The 25,530-nt window shown below is 44.3% G+C and overlaps 1 protein-coding gene across 1 annotated transcript in view; it reads right to left on the bottom strand.

Annotated features, from left to right (window-relative positions):
- The window catches only part of SLC29A2 (solute carrier family 29 member 2), an 81,686-nt gene that overhangs the window by 33,714 nt on the left and 22,442 nt on the right, over positions 1-25,530 (bottom strand). Inside the window, exons 3-7 of the mRNA XM_086938525.1 lie at positions 23,005-23,139; positions 17,088-17,169; positions 13,100-13,302; positions 11,403-11,542; positions 2,690-2,824 (exon numbers count right to left, since the gene is read on the bottom strand). Coding sequence (XP_086794651.1) covers positions 2,690-2,824; positions 11,403-11,542; positions 13,100-13,302; positions 17,088-17,169; positions 23,005-23,033 — 589 coding nt within the window. The 5' untranslated portion in view covers positions 23,034-23,139. The remainder of the gene's footprint in view (positions 1-2,689; positions 2,825-11,402; positions 11,543-13,099; positions 13,303-17,087; positions 17,170-23,004; positions 23,140-25,530) is intronic.

The raw sequence follows: 25,530 nt of genomic DNA, 5'->3' as shown, positions 1-25,530 counted from the left end.
AAAACCGAGGCACAAGCAGGGAACAGCAGAAACAGCTGGCCCATTCACCGGCTTCTCCTGCTGTTGCGGTTCCGGCAGGATGCGGGGCCCTCCTCAGCGCATGCTGATCACACCGAGCTATCGAGGTGCTTTTGTAGTTATGCATTTGCGCTGTCATTTGCGGTAAGTATTCACGTTCACTGGTAAGACAGCGCAGAGGGTTAATGCACCTGCTACAAAGAGCGGAAGGCAACAGTTTCAGGTGTCACCTAACACTTCTCGTTCTGTGACCAGTACATGAAGAGAACCATTAAGTAGAACCTGGCAGCACTGTACTTGCAGACTCTGATAACATTTAAATGCCCATCCCTGAGAATCACACAGGTGTAATAGTGGCAGTGGGAGGGGAGTGGCGTAGCTTCCATTGGTGCAGCAGGTGCAGTGACGCCGCGCCCAGAGGCCTGAGGGGCACGTGAACCCCGATTATTGCTTTTATTTATGTGGCCAACAGCATCCAGTGGGCCCGTGTCCTTTCTTGCACTAGCGCAGTGTCACACTGGCTACGCTACAGTGCTGGATAATGTGGTCTTCTGTGAGGGTTACCATTACAGCCTCCACCACAGCGTGCTCGAAATTGCTCTACATGTGAGCTCTCGAAAATAAACACACTGATCCCACGCTGGACATCCATGTGTGCAGGGAATTCAGCAACGGCGCGAAAAAGAAATCTTGTATGAACTTCAGTCAGCTTAAGGATTCGACAGAACATTTGAATTTTGGCCAAACGAAGTAATTCCAGACATTTCCCTGTATGTTTACCTATTGGAAGCTTTACTTGGGTGAGTGACTCCATAACCCCCAGGCTTGTTTCTCCTAGACTGAAAGTAGCTGCCCCGTTCACGGACCCTCGGGGCACTCCGGTCGCCAGGCCATAGATAAACCCTCCGGGCACCCCCAGCACATGCTGCAGCCCCCGGCACTGTTCTCTTCACCTATGCAGAGCTGGACTGTGTCCCTCCGTCTCCTGGCAACCGGCTCCTGAGCCGCCACGTCATTTCCTGAAGAGGAGCCGCTGACAGGGCTGAACCTGGCAGCCAGGAGCATTGGAGCCACCGGCGCTGGGGAGGGCGCCCGAGGAGAAGAGGAGGGCAGCCGGCACTTTCCGCAGAGCGCTGCAGCCTGAAGAAGCACCCCACGTGTGACCCTGGGCACCGGGGGGCACCTGCTGGCTTGTCCGTGGACCTGCGCGGGGAGAAGTGACTTCTTCAGAGGCAGCAGGTGTGGGGGAGTTGGAGCAGCTTCTCGGAGCGCATCATTAGCACTGCCGGAGATGAGGGGTCCCCTTCCCGGGGAGCTCCACAGCGCGCAGCACACGCGGGATACTGAGCCGAGGAGAACAAACTAACTAAAAAATAAAACTTTGACAGCAGAAAGGATCGAGCCGGGGGTGCTCAGCACGCGTTCGGATCATACAGGGATCCGAGAGCGCAGAGAAGAGACGGAAACAGCTGGGGTTCCGCTTCTTGTCAGAGTGAGGGACAGCAAACTGCCGGAGGGGGTTCTGGATGCTCGGCCGCCTGGCTGCCGGGCTCCCTGCACACCACACCGTGCGCTGCGCCAACTGACAGGCGGGCACTGCGCGCAGCGCATGCACCTATACGGCATCAACAGGTGGGCAAGCACCGTGCGCTGACACTGCATCGGCTGGAGCACCGACCCGCAGAGCAGCACCGACAGGCAGGAACTGTGCACGCTCCCAAGAGGCAGCCGATCGCTGTCATACCACACCAACAGGCAGCAAGTAACAGCGAGCACTCGCACGAGCCGACGGCAGCCAGGGGACGTGCGTGGCACCAACAGGCACTCGGGAACTGAGCATACTGCACAGTACTATAAACCAGCTAACCTCCGCGTACAGAATCAATTAAACAACCAAGCACCGTGTAGGATTCAAAGAGGCACCCGGCAACCGTATGCACCCCCAAGAAACAACCAAGCACAGTGCGCAGCTCCAACAAGCATACCGGTTCTGTGCATTGCATACACAGGCAACCTAGTCTTGTAGCTACCCATACAAGCAACCAAGAATCAACAGGTCATCGAGCACCGTGTTCAACAACAAACAGATACTGTGTGACCGGCCACTTATTGCGCACAGCGCCAACAAGAAGGGACTGTGCACAGAGAAACCAGGCAGCTAAACACTGTGTGAACCCCGTCGGAGAACACATCATAGTGGCGAGCACAACAGGCATCTGGACTGTCACCCATACTAAATACACACAAAAAACAAGCACGGCCCGGCCGGACCAGATTCGGGGGCGTTCCCGGCTTTTGGCTGACGTAGCATGACGTAGCCAAAAGCCAAAAATTCTTGGGAACGCCCCCGAATCTGGTCCGGCCATGACGGACGCCTCTCTGTTCCAATGGCTAGCCTCCATTTATGGAGCTAGCCAATGAAACAGAGGGCGGATTCCAGAGCCACATACTGTAACTCAATAGATTTCTCCTGCGCAAAAGCTGCTTGCGCAGCTTTTTTGCAGCTGAAACCTAAAAAGCAGGCCTGGGGGAGCTAGTCACGCCTGGGATCTTGACAGGGCTGGAGTTACTCACACATAGGACAGGATATCTTGAGAACTATGTGTCCTTCACCTCCCTCCTTTCTGGCCTGCACCTTTTACCAACACAGTATCCAGCCCTCCATACTCACTGGCCATGGAGAGCAGCATGGCGATGGCAGCTAACATTCCGGCCATGCCCTGGCCACTCAGGAAGAGAGAGCTGTACTTCTGGGGCATACCCCCCAGTAGCCCGAACAGGCTGCCTTGTAGAATGGCACAGAAAGCTGTGGAGAAAGGCGAAAAAAAGGGGTTAGAGCATACCTTACTTGTAGTTTTTTTGCATTTCACTTTTTCCTTATCTTCCACCCCAACTCCCATTTTTATCATCAGCCACTTTTTACCTCTCTGCCTTTCTATACACTACCTCCAGAGCATTCACCCTTCCAGGTCCATGCACGAGAGTCTCAACCAGTGCATGTTTGTTTTCCTTTACATTCCGGTATGTGTAGTCCTATCATTATAATGGAACAGCCAGTACTACATGGTGCAAAAATCAAAGAAAAAATCCAGGTTGGAAGAACTACTAATCAATGGATCAAGAAAGTTAAAACTCCAAAAACATCTTTCCACTGCTTTCAAGTCTCCTAGTTCCATGTGTGAGTAGCGCATCCAATAAAGACATTTCTTCACATTCTGAGACTTGTGGTCCCGATTTTCGAATGGGATAATAAAGGACTACAAACTGTAGAATGCAAGGCAAAACGCCTGGACTGGATGAGTTACTCACGCATGGAACTGGGAAACTCGGATGCTCTGTTAGCCTTTTTGTTCAATAGGAATTTTACAATGAGAATTTCAAAGAAAGGCTTATTATTGATTAACCAACTTTCAAAAAGGAGGTGTGCTACACTCAGACATTTATTGTACACTGGTGCTTGTTGACATTGTTGCCGAGGCCCCGTTGCATTCTGGTACTTGCAGTACTTTACATCACATATTTCCTATTGTTCTCTATTTTAAAGCTACTACCTTAAGGCCTATAGGCAATCTCCTTACATACGCCTGACACTACAATTGATTACAATTTAAAACACGGTAAGTAGTAGAATGTACTCAGGTGTTACTGGGGTCTCCCAACTGAATGACTGTTAAACATGATGGTTGCCTAAATACAATGCTGATGCGAACAAACAGCAAGTACCAGAATGCACTGGGCCCTAAGAACTGACTACTACAAATGTCATAAACGCTAAAGCCAGATAGTCTGACAGCACCCCCCCCCCCCTTCAAACCCAGACGAGATGGATGCGTAGGGGTATAGCTGGGTGACCGGATTTTCATAACCAAAACACTGACAGCCTACAGACATAGACGTAGGTCTACAACCTGTAAATTCCTGCATAGGGCTACATTGATACCGCTCACTGGTGTAGGGGTGAGGTAACAGGCACATCCAGGGACATTACTCTATACACTTTACTTTAACCTTACTTACCATGACATACCACCTCAAAATAAACTACATTGGCATTTTTTGTGATTATCACGCAAGGAAAACATGATGACATATTTTGTCATGCATATATAAATGTGTGCATTTCGGCAAAGACACACAGAAAGGAGTTGCTTGGGAAGACAGGGTTAGGGTAATGATCATTGATCACGAAGAACTGCTGAGCCCACCCTTTTTTTTACCTACCCAATTCACACTACCAGCCTTGATTCCCCCAGAGTGTGCCACTACCTTCCTACCATGAGATGGTCGGGTAGAGATGTAAGCAGGAGCAACATTTACTTCCATTGCTTATTCTCACCTGGACCTTCCTGAAAACAGGGACTTGTATTTAATCTTAAGAAGTGTTGAGACAGGCATTAAAAAGTAGGACGGTCCTGGGATTTCCACGACGTCCTGTCAGTCTAGACATAGCATGAAATATAGCCTTCAACGGTGCACAATTAGAACTGGAAATACTCATGAGTAAGGTAACACGTTAATAAATGTTGAAGATGGCCATTAACTGATCTGCAGATGTACATTTTCAGAACTACATGTTGGTAAATTCTTATCCAGCAAGTACGTCTTTCAGGGCTTCATGTGAAGATTGAAAATTGCTGGGGCTGGTATGGAGCCGTGAGGGGCATCTCATGTCAGAAGTATAGAAGGTGATCTGGAGAACGCAATTTTCACAAACTGGCATCTGCCAGTAGGGACAAAACTAGTCCTGAGAGTACCTTGACATCGACTGTCATATAAAGCGTGTTCCGATGGTTAAAACACTGACTGCGTTACTTGCTACGAAGGGATTTAAAAGTATATGCAGACAGGGCAGTTTAGAATGAACCACCCAAAACACATGGAGGAATGATGTTATGTGTCCTTTGACATTAACGAAATCCTGATCGGGAGGAAACTCAAAGGTTGTGAGGAGAGATATCCGCAGTAGGTTTGTTTAAGATACATTTCTCTAATAGTTTTCACAGAAAGGGAAATTTCCTGACAAGTGTAAAACTTAAACGTTGCTATAAACACCTGAATAAATAATTAATGCTCTTAAAAGAAACCTCTCCATATAAAATGCAAATAGCGTTAAAATATTGGGTATGAGGGCTTGTAGGGGAGAAGAAATGTTAAACTATAAATCTCTCACAAAGCTTCTGCAGAAGGGTGTGTGGATTTTTTGGGGGTTTGCTCACTCTGTTATATTCTTCCATCACATCTACAACATCATTTGTAAATGACAAGATGACAATCAAAGATGGTTGTCATGCACAAGCTGCAAAGACGAAATGGAGCCCATGGGATTGATTCATATGGAAGTTTGTGAACGAATGGTCTTTGGAGAATTGTGAATTCAGAGTTTGTGGCAGGCCACTGCCACTGTGAATGTAGAAAAAGTGCCTTAACAGTGTTTATAAAGGTGCAATCGTCCACAGGCCTCACTACAATGCTCCTTTGGATGAATCTGAAAATCAAGGAAGCTATAATGAAGAAATAAACAATGACTAATACAAAATTAAGAACTCTTAATGGTGACTATTAATTTTAAAGTAGGATACTGATGGGCCCATGAACATGAAACCTCCAAAGATGCCTAGCCCTACACCTAGCACTAAACCATCCCCTACACATTACCTCAGATCTAACCTAAACCCTACTGCAATGTATGACTCTTACCATACTCGGAATATCAGCTCTCAACTAATTTTTAAATATTACATAGCTGTTTTTAAAAATGTCAACTATTTTCATTATTTCAATACTTTTTTTGTCCGTCATTCTAATTTAAAAAAACCAGTCAGTTTGGATTCATCATGATACTCCCATGAGTTTTTAATTTACGCATAATGCCTCGCTTCTCTTATACATATAATAATTTAGAAATAACAAAACAGCCTGTGACACCATTTTCACCAACAGAGAACTCATAGGAAAGTTAGTTTCAAAACTGGATTTCCCAGCTTGATCCGAAATCCTTTTTAGATTTTAAACTTCCCACAGCCCAGTGCTATGAGGCACCTCTGTGCTGCATAAAGCGCTTAGCAGACTTCCAAAATAACACACTGTAGCATAACATATAACCAGTGCTTAATTTGTGAAAGACGCACTAGCAAGGACTTAGTGTTTGCTAGCGTTGCTGTATACCTGGGCTGTCTAGTCCACCCCATGCTTCTTTCTTACCCCACTCCCACTTCTGTCTCCTCGTCTTTCTCTACTAGGTTATTTTTCATCATTATTTTCACCTTTCGTCCCTGTCTTTCTCATCCTACTTTCTTCTCCCTATCCTGCCCTTCCCCCTCTTGTTCCGGCTCAAAGTCTCATTATGAGAAATAAGTCTCTCTGTCCCCAAAAACGGTGCTGTCTAATGCATACATTAAACACTGCGTGTAAGATTTTCACTTTCCAAACCTGCTTTCCCCATCGACGAGACAATCACTAAACAAAATGGCAAAGAAAACGCGATTCCCAAGGGAGGACGATCATTTGCTGATATAAGAGCTTGCAACTAGTCTGGTTTTACGGTAAATTATTCGCAGGCCTGCACCTGCTGCTTTGGTCTCATGTTCATGGAGGAACCTCCAGATGGAAAGCTGCAAGGAGGGTGTGGGGCCAATGTGCATTACTACGCCTAGAAAACTATGTTCTCACTGGTGCTCCCTTAAAAAGGATCATTATGGGCTGACAACGTAAAATGGTGAGTGGTGCTCGGGCAATATTTGTACCTAGACTATTGGGTGAAATCACCCAATAAAGAAATTCAAGTATCAATAGGAACATATCAATTTCATTAGAGGCAGAGGACAGAATTTAAATATTTACTTCCCATTTGAGACTAGGGGAGGGCGGAATTCCTGGAGTTACATGAAAACTCTGTGAGATTCCGCGAAACGGCGGAAATTGGCAGGCCACACTGAATTTTAGCGCTGGGAGCTTGTTCTGCGCTGCATAATCAGCATGGATGGCACCATATGGTGTGCCAGAGGGCTCTGCCTCATTGCTGCTACTTAAGTAGATTTTCTACTCAGGCAACAGTTTTCTCACTGCGAACAGTCACAACCCCCTGCTTTGAGAAACTCTTGTTAAGTGCCCTCCTAGCGCCTGAAAATCTTGGTAGGGGAAGCCAATTCTCGCTCACAAACTTATCGTTGGCCACGCGTCGGTTGGCGGAGTTTTCTGGAACTCCACGTTACAAGTGCGCCCAGAATTTATCGCCCATCCCTATTTGAGACCAGCTCTGGAATTTCCATCGGAGAGCAGCCCTATGATGAAAATATGGTAATGTTGGGTCTTGGCTCAGATGGACAGAGGCCAACTTTCATGAAGGTTAATTTTGGAGAAACTAGGGGTTTCAAGGGCTAGCCCGGGGACAATGTTCTAGGGCCCTGTTCCGAATGAATTTCAAGGCGAAAGTTAGGAAATGAATTAGTTGTTTTGGTGAAAGGTGCATTTATTTGCCTTCTGGATGATAGCAATACATTTATTTTCTTTACATCCCACAGACTTAATCTGCGTAATTTTTAGTTTTTTTTTTTACCACAGCTACTAACTTTTCCGTGCATTGACTGCACTGGAATATATCAAGTGTGCTGGGTTTTATCGTCAGATACACTGGGCCTGTGAAGACTCAGAGGACGTTTTTTAGAATCTGTTCTGAATCTTTTTATCACCTCCCTTTCGCTTCATATTCTCATTCCTTTCTATCCATTAGTTAAACATATTTTAATTGGATGGTAAGAACTGTTAAAAATACAAGGCATGAAGTTAGGAAGGTTACAGGGAGAGATAGATATTGAAAGGCAGGAAATAGAAACAGGAAGTAAATGGTTAGAGCAGGGGTCTTCAAACTGGGGGCGGGGTCTCCTAGGGGACCTCAAAATCATTTGTCATTTATACTGTGACTGGGAGTATGTCAAAAGGGAAGGGACTCCAAATATCAAATATTCTTCAAGCCCCCCCCATGCCCTATTCTAATAATCACATTGTGGATACTTTTACACGTTAATACGGCTTGCCTGACCAGAATAGTATGTTTGTCAATCATGTATTTAATTGGATTTTTAAAACAGTAACAGAACTTAACTCCAATGTTTAAATAAGTCTATACATATTTAAACATTGCCAATGTCATAGAATAATTGTGAAAAATACTGAGGGGGACACATTATCTTTTTCCATGGGGGGGGGGGGCATGGCATTAAAAAGTTTGAAGACCACTGGATTAGAGGGATGATAATGAGGAGCTGGAGAGAGTGCATGCAGTGCAAGGGATTTGAGGTTGGGGAAAAAGTAGTAGGGGCTAATGCTGGTAGGGTTTGGGAGACAGAAAGGTATAAGGCGTGGAAAGGTGAGAGGAATAGTGTAAAGAAAAGTAAGTAGGTAAGAGGATGTGATACAACTTGAAGGAGAGCAGGAGAGTTAGTGGGGGTTGAAAGGAAGAAAGATAATGACAAAACACAGTAGGATAGTGGAAAGAAGACAGGGAAGGAGGGTGTGGGGACTAGGAGGAGAGGGTCCGTGGGTTGATATTAGCGACCGGAGATGGACTGAGGTCTTCAAAGGAGATGGAGGACTGGGAGAGGAGAGGGATAGACAAGATCTTGGGACAGAAGTGCAGTTTCCAGGTGGGGCTATGTCAGCAGGGCAGGTATAGGTCCTGTATTTTAATCTAATTAATCTTTTTATTTGCCAGACAGAACTTTACTGTCTGCCCTTACCCGTCGATGTCATCTTCAAAACGAGATGTATCATATGCTAGGCAGTATTAAAGGATATACAACCATACCTGGCTGAATAACTCTCCATCTAAGGAGGTCAATGTCACAAACAAAGTCCTGACATCACCAGCCTGGAAATCGAGAGGTACAAATAGGAAACCAACAGAAAAAAAAATTCTCAATCTATGCACCCAGATTCTGGAAAACACATATCAGACTGTCTCCCTCCCTTACCGTATCAGAAAGAAACTGAAAACTCATTTCTTTGAAACCCATCCAGACCTGCACTGTTAAGGAACCCTTAGGTCCCACCTGTCTCGAACACTAAAAACCTGCCCCTTCCACTATGTACATGATCTTCAATCACCCTCGACCCTGAAATGTATGCCGGCTTTGTTACTTCCACGCTCCTGCAATAAAAAATTACAATAAATACCCAATGCAATATGGGAGTAACATTTTTAGACCACTTCAGTTGAATTGTGTCTAAGCTGGTGGTAAATGCATAACTGACTAGGGGGCATGGCAGCACATGTGTTTGGGAGGCATCTGCCTTGCATCCTAACTATTGGTTTGGCTCTCCCAGATGAGTAAATCTGGCAGAGCGCAGAGGCTGTTCCCACACATTCCAATGCATCCTGTTTCATTCATCTTCATGAAGCAGGTGGGGAAGCGAGCAGCGGTCCTAAGAACAGCTGGATGTGCCTTCCAATTCCAACAGCTGCCACACTGACGAAGGAAGCTGGCCCTCAAGGAGATCTTCTGCTATGCTAATAGTTACTAAATGCCATGGCTGGCATGGATTGTATGGATGTTTACCAAATGCCATTGTCAAGCAGTAACCAATTAAGGCTGTGCAACAGCAGAACTAATCACAAATCACTGATATAGTTCCTGCGAGTTGTATTATTGACATTTTGAGGCACAAAGGCATTTGCAATTCGTGATGTCATTTTAGTACATTGTAGTTTGTTTCTCTACCATATACGTAACTACTGCTTTGTTAATTTGTTGGCAAAGGCATATGCAAATGTAAATGTCCCTTTGGTACTGTACATTTATATTTCTTTACCTCAGTCATAACTACCGCTTTGCTAGTTTGTTGACATTACCAGTCTCTTTTACGTACACAAATTGAAATGTAACTATGTTACATTGTATTGTTGCTTCTCTATGCATGGTCTACAGCAGACTTAGCGAGGAACAAAAACTGATAATTAATTGGGTCACACATGAAAATGTCCTAACAACTTGAAGCCATTTTAAAAGCGTAAAGAGAAGATGGTGTTAGTGAGCAGAAGGTGGCTGGGAGCAGTACTACAGAGAGGAAGGAAAGTGTGGAAATATGGAGATGGACATAAAAGAAGGAAAGGGAGAGGGTGGAGAGGAGATGAGGCTCATATTGGACCTTACTAATGAAATCTAGAGACATGGAGAGAAGGGAAAAAAGAAAGATTGAGAAAGAAAGCTAACGACAGAAACAGAGCAAAAGAAAGGCAGAAAGAGAAAGGGGGATGTCAAGAAAGAGAGAGTGCCAAGTTGCTACATTCTGCACTCTAGTAGTCAGCAACTGATCCAGGTTCCAAGGATTAGAAAAGCTAGGCAGGGAGGTCGAGCTCTCTCTTATAAAGGCCCCATTTTATGGAATGCACTTCCTCCCACTCTGAAACAAATCACCAACCTCCAGGCTTTCAGGAAGACTTTAAAAACATATATTTTTTCGGCCTTTTAAGATATAACAACACTGATTCCCTCACAGCTTATGGTCATGATTAGGCTCTCCTGGTAAAAGCGCAAGCGCGAAGATACCCCTCCGGGGGTCGAGTCCTGCGCTATATAAGAATATAAATAAATAAATAAATCTCTGGAACATGCCTGGCTTTAAAATGGAGGCAGCACGCCCGCGCTGGATCTACACACTTGAAGCCTCCCCCTCCCAGAAGCAATTCAGCGGTTATTATCTAAAACTGCAGGGATCGGAGGGGGAGAGCATCGGCCGCCCCCTTGTTAACCTTTGCGGACTCTGCCCACTTGGTTCGGCCCAGCACAACCTGTATCCAGCAGGCTGCTTCTCTCACCAAAAATCCTGAGAAAATCTATATATATATATATAATTAGAGATAACTCTAACCACTAGTATATGTAGTAGACCCTTGTACTCACTACCATTCCTATGTGATTCTTAGAGTGTATCCATTTGTATCGCTTCCTTGAGTGACTTTCCAACTTGTACATTTGCAATTTGTTCTGTTTATATATTTTATGTAACTCATGTAATCCTAAATCCTTATGTATCGCAACTGGTTCTTTTGTAAAGCGCTCTGACACCTTCGGGTAATGTTCGCGCTATATAAAATCGCAGTTAACAAATAAATAAATAAATAAATACATAAATAAATAAATAAATAAATAAATAAAAGTGGATGAGAGTGTGCAAAGGATGTAAGGGGTGGAAGCATCTGGTGTCCTGGTGGCTGAAGAGGGCATAAAAGGGTAGACACGCATGACACAAACAGACTGAAAGAAACAGCGAGGAGGGCAGGCGGAGGGGGGGGGGGGGGCAAAGAAGGGGGAGGGGAAGGAAACATAATACATCATACGGTGAGGTGCTGAAAGGGCGTTGTGACCTTCTGACCCCAGAGCACTTACAGTTAATGAACCAAATAGTCGCCATGGTGACCGAGAAGAAGTTTTGCGGAGTCATGTCCAGCTGCACGAGGACGGTGGTGAGGATAAAGAGAAGGAGGATCCCCAGCATGCTGCCCACGATGCGCACCCTGTCCGGGATCCTGGGAAGAAAACGCGAGAATGAGTTGTGGCGCGTGAGACACAGGAACAGAGGGAGACGCACGCGCGAGGGAAAGAAAGACATAGGTGAAGAGGAGAGAGAAAGAGAAGGGAACAAGAAAGAAAGAGAGCGAGAGAAAAAAGACAAAGAAGCATTGGCAAAACCAATAACTATCGACGTTGGGTCCTATTGTCATTCGCTTTTAGCAGCTCTGTGCAGGGAGAGACGCTGTGCTTCATCGACAAAAACATAAAAACAATGATATAAAAGGAGGCAATGGTGGCCGCGTCATTCTACTGACATGAAGAATGTGCAGCCAGTGGAATGGTGTGGACACCATTTGTTTGAATGTTTTATTTACTTATCCAAGATGTCAGATGTCACCTGTATCAGTAAATAAAAATAATAAAAAAGAACATTATAGTGTCAATTTCACCACAGAACCACAGGGGCGAGAGCAACAGATAATTCAGGGTGGTGGGAGAGGCAGGCTGTCAAGAGAGAGCAGCGCAGGGAAGAGAAGCACACGAAAGAGAGAGCAACATGGAGCAGGGGGACATAATGGCACAATGTAGCCGGCTAGAAAACACTGAACTTGTGGACTGCTAAAGCAAAAAGAAACAAGAGACAAGAGGGGGGTCAAAAGCAAACAGGCAGAAGAGAACAACACAAAGCAGGAGGCGGAAACAGAAGCACAAGAGGGAGATAGCTGGAAAACACATGCACTCTTGTAGCGTGCTTAAGCAAAAAGAAGAAAGTAGTTCACTAAAAGTGAGCATTGGAAGAACACAAGTAAAGAGGGGATTGCTTCAGGGGATGGACAAACACAAGATGGACAAGGCGATCCATCTAATAATTAGCAAATTAAGAGTGACAATAAAGCCAACCAACTGTACACAATTGGCATGTTTTAAGTCCACTTAAAGTTCTTGGAAAACTGAAAAAAAGGTATTTTGCAACCACACACTTTGTGCTTTCTAGCAGACTCGACCAAAAATAGGGAAATAGACTGAATGAAACAGCAAAAAATAGAGAGGAAAAGGAGGGTGCGAAAAGAATAGGGGGGAAAGACAAAAGTGAGAGGGCAAAGAAAAAAAGGAAGGTGGGCAAAAGATATATGGGAAACAACAAGCATGATGGCAAGAATAAGAGAGCTCAGAGAGAAAGAAAAGAGCAGAAAGGGAGTAGACAGATTGTGAAATTATAAAAAGCAATATAGGAGCGAAAGTAGAGATAGAAAGAGGCATGACAGAATGTGAGGGAAAGGGCTAGGAGAGAGAGGAAACAATAGAAAAGCGAGAAAGACTGAAAATGGAAGAAGTTAAGATAGAGATAAAGAAATCCTGAGGGAAACTGACATATTGAGGCAGAGAGAAAAAGATAGAGAGACTCTGGTGGATTGAAGCAGGTAAGGTGGAGCGAATGCACGAAAAAAGAAAGAAATAATGTGTACTTGGAACAGGTACTATAAAGAGGAGAGATGTATGAATGGCACTTTGATGCATGTAGACCAAATAGTCTTCCTGCTGCTAGGGTACTAGAGCATCCAGTCACTCACCACTGGTACAGGAAGGAGTTGAGGAGCGTGAAGAGCAGCAGGGGCAGCTGGGACAGGAGAGTCATCCAGTTGCTGAAGTTAAACTCGTCCCGGGCTACAGGACCAACGGTGGCGTTCCCACTCGCGCTGCGGGACTCCAGCATCGTGACATTTTCAGCATCTTCAACAACACTGCTGCTGTCGGTCAGCCGAGTTAGGAAATACTGAGTGAATAAGCCCAACACAGAGGTTACCGGTTAGTTTAGGTGATGAGGCACTATACAACCTCACTCTCACTTCAACAGGTTTATATATGCACTTGTTGTTTTAATGCATCACTTGCATTGCCTTACGGCAGCATCACAGCACTCACAATGGAGGAGGGAAGAAGGCTAAAAGGTGCAGGAGGCAGACTTGAAGAGGAGTGATTAAAAAATGGTAAATTGCAGGGATCAAAGTTTTTCGTAAGAATCCGCAGTAGGCGCTGCCGAATGCCGGGATAACCAAACACCAAGCTGTATTGTCTCAATCCCACACTGTGCATCTTTCTTTCACACCCTACAATATCGGTCTCTTTTTCACACCCTTGCAGGTTTTTTTCATCACAGTTTTTCTGCCTCTTGCTCTAAGTCACAGTCTGATGATCGCGGTCTGCAAAAATAAGTACCGACAAGTTGCAAAACACCGGCACAAATTAAGCACTGTCGAAGAGACGGTTTACCAAGCTCTAAAATGAAACAGATGTGCTTCATGCCTTTGCAATATTTGTGAGTTTAGTATTGACTTAGAATGCGACCAGCAAGTTGTTCCACTAGGAAGAACGTTAAACTTGCAGAGTCCTCCCGCCAAATTGTTTGTATCATGCATGTCTTTTTTTTGGGGGGGGAGGAAGATATACCTTAAGCGCCCCTTTGGGGGATATGGGAACAATAGGACCGCTTTGTACAAGGCAAGAGTGTAAATAAGAGTAATCCGGAATACATGGTTCCTTTCGGACACTTACAACGCCAGCTACCTTAAAGAAGTGAAAGCCTCCTGCCAGCACTTTTTCTTGTTAATCTCTTGGGCTTTCCTTCTTTCCTACATATTTGCCTTCTAGACGAATTCAGCCACCCACTGATGTCTTTCATTCAATTTAAAAAGAACCAGGATGGAATAGGTTTAATTGTTGCATTCTCCTTAGTTTCGCAGATTTTAAAGCTAAGCTATTACAGATTGCATATTTCCATGGTCTCGACTTTCTAATGATCTCTTAGATATAGGCAAAATAATGACGCTGATGCATAATCGGCGCAGTCTTGTCTTGACACGTTACAAGATCCAAAAATCAAATCTTAGTTTCTCGCAGAGCAGTTTATGTAGAGTTTGAGGTGAACCCGAAGAAACAATAACGGATGCGCTTTTACAAAGTCATGCACAACCGCCGTTTGAATGAAATCTTTAAATCGCTGTCCGCATCAAGTTCATTATTAAGGTGTACTCGTAATTCCTTTACAGTTTTTTATAAAGAGATTTGAGCCTGTATGTAGCATGTCTTGGACTTATTTTGTCTGCCCTCTTTACATCGTGCATGCATTTGTGCCCTTCACAGTATTGTTTAGTTTATAACTGTTTCATTATTTTCTTATGTTTCTTTGTCCCCAGAAATTCCTTTAGAGATAGATGGAGCTAAGACCTCATGTCCACACAAATCATATCTGACGAGGTGCATCCATTTAAGTAGCATGTTTTTTTGCATCAGATGACACCCCTGATCTCCCCACATGAAAAATATAGCACCAAAATGTGTTACATTTATTGGAGAGTTTCCATTAGTTTCACCCTCTAACTTTGTAATACGGGTTTCTCACCAAGTCACAACAGTGCTGAATGCAATAAGAAACAAAGAGTCTACAGAAGTTCCTTGAACTAGATGAAGGTTGCTCTTGGGGGGCCATCACGCACCCACCAGTTGTCAAACTACAAGATGAGGATTGCCAGGAATACCAGTGTCCAGGGCAAAACCAGTAAGAGCAATAGACCAGGGAGCTCGCTAAGGTTCAAGATCACGTTTTTAGTTGCCTTGTTGATTCATGGTACAATCAACAGCTTTCTCAAAAGAATCATTGAAGCTGTGACTTGATGACAGTCACGCGGTGGGGTGTCCACAAAGGTGGGGGGTTGAAAGGGAATCTAGGGACGGTTTTCAACCTTCTACCAGGAAATCTGCTTTGGCTGCATCCAGGCAGAGTTTTATGTCACATATTTTGCTGAATGTGGGTATAAGAGTCCATGACACAGCACTCCTTCCCTGCTTCCTTAGAGATACAAATAAGGATCCAGATAGCTTCTGGATACATTAAACAGCATATGCCATGATTCTCAGGGTATAGCGTAAGCAAAACAAATTGGGACATAGATATGATACTAGGAGTGGTGTCTGGGTGCCATATGGGACCTTAACTGTCTCTGGAGTTCCACTGTTTTATTTAATGTGTGAGGTCAAAGCGGAATGGATTGAACTTGCTCAAGGCCGGTCCCAAGACTGCATGGACATACTCAAGACAGGAGAGGAGAATGATAGGATTGGCTGAGTCTAATGCCACAGAGACATTTACGATTAAGGTACATGTTCCCCTGGTTGTAAACAATTCGTCCCCATATCCATTAGGATGGATTTCATTCTCCTCCATAGATAGAAACCAGTTAGGAAACCACTCATGGTATGGTTGAGCTGGAGGTGATCGGAGAGTTTTAGAGTCACTGTATTTTTCTACATCTTACTCATGCTTTTGACTCATGAGACTGGCCAGTGGCTATTCAAAGATATCGGGTCAGTAGTGGGTTCCTTCGGCAAACGCGTACCAATGACATGGTTCAGCTTCGGATGGATTTCTCCAGACAACAGAGGTGCGGTGACGAATGTAACAATGACAATATATTCTGTTTTATGTGATTTAGATTTGCAGATGTCAGCAGGTGATGTACAGGGTTTGAGCCTCCAAAATATCTTACCATATATTCCAGTGGCGTAACCCAGGCCCCCACAGTCCTGGCAGTGCGCGGGGTGAGCTAAAGGGAGCCCCCAAAGCACAGCACTCTGACCCAAGCTCCTGATTAAATCTGGAGCAGGGGCCCCTCCATGAGCCTTGCAGGGGAGGGCTCAAGTTTCATTACGTCACTGATATATTCCTCAGATACTTCTACAAATTCACAAAAACATTGAGAAATGTTAATGTCCATTGACAATTATAGTTTGGTCTAGGGTTCATCTGATGCAATGCTGCCTTGAACTAAGATATTTTTTCAGGGAAGAATGCCATGAAGTCACCGCAGAGGAATCGCGAAGGGGCTGCAATTAAGGAGGCTAGAGTCGTGCCCCGCTGTTTCAAGATAACCCAGATGAAAAGCTCAGTAGACAATTGTTTTGCTTTGGGGTACACGCCAGGAAGCAGGCCTTCATCAAGCAGGTGGCAGAATGTTTAATATCACACAGAGATATGGTAATACAACAGATGGTCTGCAGGAAGGCATTACTTTAACCAGATGGATATGAGTCATGCCCCTTCTTTTAAGACTGAAAGATCATCAAAGAACCATTTGTTGGTGGATGTCTTAGCTTATTTGACTGTTCTTCATTCAATCGGGCCACTATCTCAACAGCAGTAGCTGTTGCTACTCTTATCTGGATCAGTATTCCTGTGGGACAGCAAGGCGTTGATGGGCCAACCTTTGAAGAGCCTGAGTTACGGTGCTGATGTGGATATTTTCAGATTTTAGTACCAAAAGATTCGACCACCGATGGTCATGAGGGTGAGCACATCAATAAGTGAAGGGACAGTTTTGATCCTAAGACTAAAACGCTGGCATTTTTAATGCATTACCTTCCCTGAAACTGTTCTGCAGAACGCCTCTCAATGTGTCCTTTCCCATTTGTCATGAGCCTCCTCATAGTCTTTCACTGATAGACAACCTTATCAAAGAAATAAGCAGCACACCACATAAAACAGAAGTCCTTAGTATTACTCACCGGGATGGCAGTGATGAAGAAGTTCCATGGTAGCAGCGTTCCCAGTCCAAGGATGAAGAAGATGATGCTGACCATGTGATATCTGAAAAGAAGCAGCAGAAACTGTGAACAACTAATTTTCTATGTGTTAGGGCCAACAAGATCCACCGCTCTACTGCCCATGTAAAATTTGGGACAATGGTACTTGTTGATGTGTGTGTGTAGACCTTGCAACACTGGTTTAGGGTGCACTGTTTACGAGTTTGGCAGTGCGGGAGCGGACTGCCAGACTGGCAGCCTGCTCCCGCACTGCCAAACCTGTGAGTTTCCTCATATCGGGCGAGCTTTCTTGTGTCTTGGGCAGCCCCACGGCGGTGCCTCTGAAAATGGCCACCGCATTGGGAACACCAAACAAGTTCTTGCATGGCATGGACTGTAAAGCCCAAGCCGTGCAGGAACTGAGGTGAACCGCTGGCGGTCCTGAAACTCGTAATATGCATGGCGGTGCCACAGCAGCACTTAGGCCCTGACCGCCGCGCCGCCGCCCAACTTGTAATGGGGTGGGTGGGACAGCTAATTGCCGGACTGCCACCACCAAGCCCCCCAAGTGGACCGCCAGACTTGTAATGAGGTCCTAAGTCTAGTAAGAGTTATATAAAAGAAACTATTACACATATAGAAATACAGGTTAGGATCACATCAAAAAACGAATAAATAAAATCTACAAATTATAATTTTCTAATCTCCCTACAAACACAGAAACCAGACTACATAATGTTAACAAACAGTGAGAAACATACCCTCTGCTGACTAAATGAAATGGGAATTCTCAGATATTCAGGCCAGTGACAGCTGAAATAGAAACATTTTTAGCTTTTTTTAAACTCAAAGACAAAGTATTGACAGTGGTATGTATAGGGCAGAAGGCAATATATTTAAAAAAAGTAAAGGCAGCAACATAAAATTCTCGAGAAAATGCCAAACCATGGCCCTACCTATATCCCCCCTTTGCATGTGTATGGTGCCAGAATATAGTGGTCTAAATATGGTCTGACATGCATTTGCTGATCTCGAGCCTCCAGTTAGACAGTTTGTAAGCAAGCTATGGATGATGTTTCATGTTTTATGCCTCACGAATAAGGCACGCCTGTTTAAACGGCATGTGATACTCCAAGAATACCAGAGAAGCAAAATTAAAACAGGTGTGACCTGCACATGCTTTCTGACTCCTAATTATATTTTCTTCACTAATAAGGGTTTGCGAAGTAAGGCGTTGACATCTACTGGCTAAGACGGCGAGGGATGAACTTTCAATGACACTTGCTGGCCTTGGCTTGTAGTGCTGCTCTACAGTGGCACCTGCTGGAGAGGGCTACCAGACCTACTTTTGCAGTAACACCTACTAACAATCAATGGCATCTCTGCCCTTCAAGTGACTCCCTTGTGGTAAGGAATTTTGAGCTCTGCTACTGCTGTCAGGAGGGCTCCTGAGGCAATGGCTGGCAAAGACTTGGAGTATGGCCTTTACACAGTGAAACCTGCTGGCCAGAGCAGGAAGTGCTGCCTTTCCATCAGCATCTGCTTGCAGTGGCTAGTAGTGCTGCACTGCAGTGGCACCTGGGGCTCTCTCCTATACTCATATCATCGGGGCAAGTCTGGAAGTGCTGCTCAGCCAGTGACACCCAACAGGTAGCGGGGTCTTTTACTGCTATACCTGCAGCTCGGGACTAGGAGTACTGCTCTTATGGTGACCCATTTGGCTGGAGCTAGAATTTTGGCTCTCACAGTGAAGTCTGCTGGCATGCAGTGTTGCTTTTACAGTGGCACCTGTCTGGAACTGTCGTGTCTGCTGCTGTCTGGTTAGGGGTGGTATGAAGCGATGCCTACTGGCCCACGATGGAACCTTGAGCACATTTATCAGAGTTCTGACCTGAGTGTGCAACCCAGTGATATTACATTCAGTACAAATGTCTGACTCACTTAACATGCACCTGCCTTTCTTTAAGAAATGCGCACATAAGATCGGTATGGTAAAAATGTATATCGGTATGGTAAATATGTAAACAGTTTTTTTTTAAAACAGTCACGTATCGGGGACAAACAAAAAGGTGCCAAGAGAAAGAAAGGGAGGTAGAAGGTGGGAAATCGTATGATGGAGTGGTATCGCCGGAAAGAAAATGGTCAGAGAAGGGAAAGGAGAAGTAGAAGAGTGCAAGGGAAAGTCAAATTAGGAAGGGGCAAGACACAGAGAGACAGACGGACAAACGCAAAAAGAGACAATGTGAGAGAAAAAGAAGAGACAAGCAGTGCACCAGAGGCAGAACAGTGAGATACTGATAAAAAAACAACATCGAGTGAAGAGTAACGTAGACAGGGAGCGCGATACAGGTTAAGACAGGAGAGGGGCGTAAAAAGTGACACAGACAATAAACCAGGAAACGAGATGAAGAAGTTTATATAGCAACAGACTGAGGCAAAGATCTGGAGAGCAAAATAGAGGGGGGAGAAAGAAATGACGGAAAGGGGTATATATATAAATATATATATATTTTTTCTATATATATATATATATATATATATATATATATATATATATATATATATATATATATATATATATATATATTACCTACTGGCGATAGCCAGTAGGTATATATAGTTAGGATTTTTTTCCTATGGGACTTTTGAAAATTCTATGTCTAATAACTTTGGCGTTTGTGGACGGAATCGGCTGAAATTTTCAGGAAAATGGCACATTTTGTTTCTGAGCAGCTCCTGAAACTTTGGGGGGGGTTCGTCAAGGGGGGGCCGAGAAAAAAGGGGGGTCCCAAAACGCGTTTTTCCCATGTTAATTTCCATAGGGCGGTTGGACTCACTTTTAGCCCGAACGGCTGAATGGATTTCCACGAAACTTGGCAAAATTGTAGGGACTGTTAGCCCGATGTGCCTTTGCTAGGTCTCAATATATGTGCTTCAGTGGATTTTGAGAAATTAACGTTTAAATCAAGATATATATCTGTAACAGCGCTCCGGGCAGCGCTCCGGTTCGCGAACTTTTCGCGTATCGGAACTTTGCAAAGCGAAGCTGATTGGCTCTCCGGTGTCTGTCAACATTCTAAACAGTCCGGTGCGGCCGCCATCTTGTCTCTCGGTAGGATCGAGAGACAAGAGGAGGCCAAAACAAAGGGGGAAATGAAGGAAAGGGGGCAAGGTAGACCCCTCCTGACCCCCTGGGATTGATGAGGGGGATATTATAGAGCCACGCCGGGCCCAAAAAAAAAAAAAAAAAAATCCGATTTTTTCGCCGTAGAGACGCGTCTTGGTTCGCGAACCGGGCAGCTAACCGGGCAGCTAACCGGGAAGCTAACCGGCAGTGTAACCCAAAAAAAAAATCCGATTTTTTCGCCGTAGAGACGCGTCTTGGTACGCGAACCGGGCAGCTAACCGGGCAGCTAACCGGGAAGCTAACCGGCAGTGTAACGGGAGTCTGAGGAGTAGCTGATTGGCTGTCAATATTGTAAACAGTCCGGAGCGGCCGCCATCTTGTCTCTCGGTAGGATCGAGAGACAAGAGGAGGCCAAAACAAAGGGGGAAATGAAGGAAAGAGGGCAAGGTAGACCCCTTCTGACCCCCTAGGATTTATGAGGGGGATATTATAAAACCACGTGGGGCCAAAAAAAAACAAACAAAAAAATCCGATTTTTTCGCCGTAGAGACGCGTCTTGGTACGCGAACTGGGCAGCTAACCGGGCAGCTACCGGGAAGCTACCGGGAAGCTAATCGGCAGTGTAACGGGAGTCTGAGGAGAAGCTGATTGGCTGTTATCATTGTAAACAGTCTGGAGCGGCCGCCATCTTGTCTCTCTGTGGGATCGAGAGACAAGAGGTGGAAAAAAAAAAGGTGTAAATGAATGAAAGGGGTAAGGCAGACCCCTCCTGAACCCCTAGGATTGATGAGGGGGCTATTAAAGTTCCCTGGGGGGTGAAAAAAAAAAATTTGCGATTTTCGCGGTAAAGGTGCTTCCTGGTACGTTAACCGGGCAGCTAACCGGCAGCGTAACGGGAGTCCGACATATTGTGTTTTTTGAACGTTTGTGATATGTGCACGTGTGGATTTTGTCTAATTAAGGTTAAAAAATATATATATATCTTTAAGCGTGTTCTGGCGCGCTTACGTTTTGGGTTTGGTTTGCGCTGCAGAGACGATACGTCACGGTTATGCGATGCATCATGAGGCGTCTCACGGGCTACGTGATACGTCACTTAATAAAGAATATATTTTACAGCTATAGATATTAGCTTTTAAAAAACCAATGAAATTCACAGAAAAAACCATAGGTTATAGACCATATATAGTTAGGAATTTGCATTTACAAAACCTTGAAAATTCACTGAAAAAACCATAGGTTATAGACCATATATAGTTAGGGATTAGCATTTAAAAAACCTTATTTTATTTGCACAAAACCATTGAAATTCCATATATAGTTAGTTGCACTAACTATATATCGCGGACCCGCAATCCACTGCTAATGATGTCACATATTACATCATTCATGACATGGTCAGTGACATCACTGATGACATCACTGATGACATCTCAAATGACATCACTGATGACATCACTGATGACAACACCCAGTGACTGTATGTTTCTGTAAAGTTAAAATATGTCTTACATATTGAAGAATGAGTGGATGTATAAGTGTCTGGATGAAGGATTTAGTAGGTGCATGACTGACTGTATGAGAGAATGATTAAATGTGTCTCACTGAGTGCATGGGTTAGTGATTAAAGTGTCTTAATTTGGCAATCAATATTTATGTTCTTCTGTAAACTGCTGCATGTTTAAATCAGTAGCTATATCAGTAACTATATGGGTTATTGAATGGTTGCCCAAGTATTTGTATGGGAGACTGAGTGTGTGTGTGGGTGGCTGGGAGGTGTATAACTCTGTGCATAGATGTGTGAGCGGTTGATTCCCTAGGTGTATGGGTTCAAAAGTGCATGTAGAAACAGCTGTATGGACAGTTGACTGTGTGCATGAGTATATTGGTGAGTGAATGGATATCTCAGTTCTACATGTCAAAGTAAATACATATGTAAAGCACACTCCATGTGAGAGTTGACATATATAAATAACTGAACATAAGAGTCAGTGAATGTGAGAGTGGCTGTATGAATCATTGTGAACTTGTATCAAGGATTGTATAAGAGAGTAAATATGTGTTAGTATATGTTTGAATAAGTAAGGTGTGTATAACTGTATAGTTAAGGAAATGGAGATGTGATTGATTCTTTGCATGACTGAATAGGTGTGTGAGTAACTCCATGGATGTGTGACAGTCTGTGAGTGCCTGTTTACACTGAGTGTATCAAAGGTTATATTAGAGTCTGAAGATGTATTATCACATAAATGATATCATCAGTGATGTAATCAGTAATGTCAAATGAGATGTCAGTGATGTCATCAGTGATGTCATTTGAGATGTCATCAGTGATGTCATCAGTGATGTCATTTGAGATGTCATCAGTGATGTCATCAGTGATGTCACTGACCATGTCATGAATGATGTAATATGTGACATCATTAGCAGTGGATTGCGGGTCCGCGATATATAGTTAGTGCAACTAACTATATATGGAATTTCAATGGTTTTGTGCAAATAAAATAAGGTTTTTTAAATGCTAATCCCTAACTATATATGGTCTATAACCTATGGTTTTTTCAGTGAATTTTCAAGGTTTTGTAAATGCAAATTCCTAACTATATATGGTCTATAACCTATGGTTTTTTCTGTGAATATATATATATTTAGGAATGTGTTGGGTGGGCTCATAAAAAACGAGGCGAAGAGCTACGAAGAGAAAGAGTAACAACAGAACAGAGAGACACAAAGGGAGAGCCGTGAAGACAGGAAAGAGGCTCCGGTACGTACAGGTCCTTGGGGGCGTCCTTCTGGCCCATCCTGCTTGCCGTTGGAGGCTGCGCGTGCACCTGCTCCGCAGCCGCTCTGCGTCTTCCCTGGTCCCTGATGCTGTGACGTCTTCTTCTTCGTCGCTTGCTCTTTTACCTGCAACGATACACAGGGTGTAACCAGCCGCCCTCTTTGTTTATGTGTCGCAGCGCCGCCACTTGCCACTGCCTCAGCCAGAAGGGGGTGGGGGGGTCGGACTGAGGCACGTGGCCTCTATTTTGGGACAGAACAGAAGGGGAGTGCATCCCCGCGCCCGCCCGAGGCAGCTGAATCATCATCCTTGCTGAACCGGAATTACAAAACGCGTGGACCGGCCACGTGGGTCTGAGCGGGGAATCGTAGCAGCTAGATAATATGGGAAGTGTGTATTTTGCCGCAAACGTGCTGGTACTGTGGAGAGATGTTACTCTGATGCTGGACATGGAAATAATTTGCGTTTGAAACCCAGTAAATGGAGGCTGGGCTGTGGAAACAGGAGGGAGGCGGGGTAGGGGTGGTTGGACTGTGAAAGGGGGGAGTCAGTGACGGCCTATGTTTTATACATTTTGTAAACCCTTCCAGCAAATTAATTGGTAGCAAAGTAATATATAGAAAAACAGTTCTGGCAAGTTAAAGGGGTCATCAAATGTAGAAGGTGTATAATAACAATTCCCTGTGTTATGTATCGTTTGTTTGATGCTTTCAGCTGGAGTTTTGAGCTCTTTTGTGACATCATTCACCCATTAGTCACTTTAGTTTGTCATACTGCATTTTGGGTTAGCTGTGGGAATTAAACCCAAGTTGCAAAGAGCTACGAGGATCTCACATTTCAGTCTCCTGACCCTCCCAACTTCTACATGTTTGTCCACTGTGTGAAGGGAGGCATGAACTTGGTGGGTTCCGGTGCATTGTGCCGAGGACTGGCTGTGAGGCACATCTACCCTCCCTTGCCAAAAAGAAAACAAAAAAGCTTTTCAGACTGTTGCCAATGTCCGGGGGCAATTTAAAAGCCTGTAATGAACATCGGCTGCACAGATACTCCAGACAAAAGCAGGAAAACCTCTCTAAGCATATATGGATGTTGTATGGTGATTTCTCCTTCCTCTTTCTTCCTCTGCTCTCTAGCCTGTCTGTGTGGAATGTTGTATATGTCATGGAATATTGAAAATGAAGTGTTTGCAGCTCAACTTGTCTTCCACCGTAAGCCAATATAATGGGATAAACAGCGGCATCGTGTTTGTGTTGTAAGTCCTGTAATACTGTTGAGATAACTCAGGTGGTAAATGCACTTGCCAAAGAGATCTGCACATACTCTCTGGACACATAAGTGATTCATGGAAATAGCTCGGACGGTTCATGTGCCTGCTGCAGAGCACTGCTTGCGACATGGAAGTCCTAGATTTGTGTTCTCTTTTAAATAGCTCAGTGGAGTAAAGCTAGTGTTGTGGAGATCATTGTGTAATCTTCAGGCAGCCCATTATGTGGGATGAAAAAGATGAGGGTGGGTTTGCTAAAAGAGAAATGGTCAGTTAAGCTTAGCTAGGAATCCTTTCTAGGAGGGTCGCCTGTGTAAATGGGGGTGTGGCTTAAAACATGTAAATCATATCCAGTGGTTCACACAGTTTGCCACTTGATCTGTACTCCGGTGCCTCTTTGGGAGTCTTCACCTACTGTATCCTGACATATCACGCTACAACAAACACAAGCAAAAACAATCAGGACCTACGGGCTTTATCAATGCTTGTTAGCTGTATCAGATAAATGAATAACAATTATTTTGTTATGAATAATTAGAATTGAAAATGGTTCAATTCTAAAAATACAAGACAAACTTTTAAAATAAATATTACTAAGGTCTGTCGGAGGGGTAGTGGTCTTCGGAAGGTTTCATTCTCCCCTTTACATTTCTTTATTCTACATCCTCTCAGTCTTTCAGGCCCTTGTGCCCTTTTTCTGGACACATCTGTCTGAAATTCCCCACCTGCATATCTCACACCTCCCCACAATTACAATTCACACATGTGCAACTATCGCTCCGTGCACTTTGCTGAGAGGACAAGGATTAGATGTGCATGAATCTGCACACCTCTATGACCCAGTGACAGGCACTGTAAGAAAATACCTCCTCCGCCTGCCTCAACCTCAGAGCTGCCAATTGTGCGCTATCATAAACATCCTGCCACACCGCAATCTCATGCAAACACCTGAAGGAAATTCTGTTCAAAATATCCATAACACATGACTACAGAAAACTAACATTGTGTAAAAAGCACAGAATTCAAGATGAAGTAAAACATAAGAAATGTAACGAGATTCATTGTTGACATGGACCACCTTCAGCGTTTTTACAGTGCTTGTCGAGAAATCTATCAGTGTTTTTGGAAGTAAAGTAAATGTAAATGTTAATATAGAGCCCAATAAACAATGACCCAACGTTGGATATTAAATACCTCAGGTTTGAGACTCAACCACTTAAAGCCCTTCATACAGGTACAAGATACATATAAC

The sequence above is a fragment of the Lissotriton vulgaris genome, chromosome 9, assembly GCF_964263255.1.
Source record: "Lissotriton vulgaris chromosome 9, aLisVul1.2, whole genome shotgun sequence".
Taxonomy (NCBI): Eukaryota; Metazoa; Chordata; class Amphibia; order Caudata; family Salamandridae; genus Lissotriton; species Lissotriton vulgaris.
This window is presented reverse-complemented; position numbering and strand designations above follow the sequence as displayed.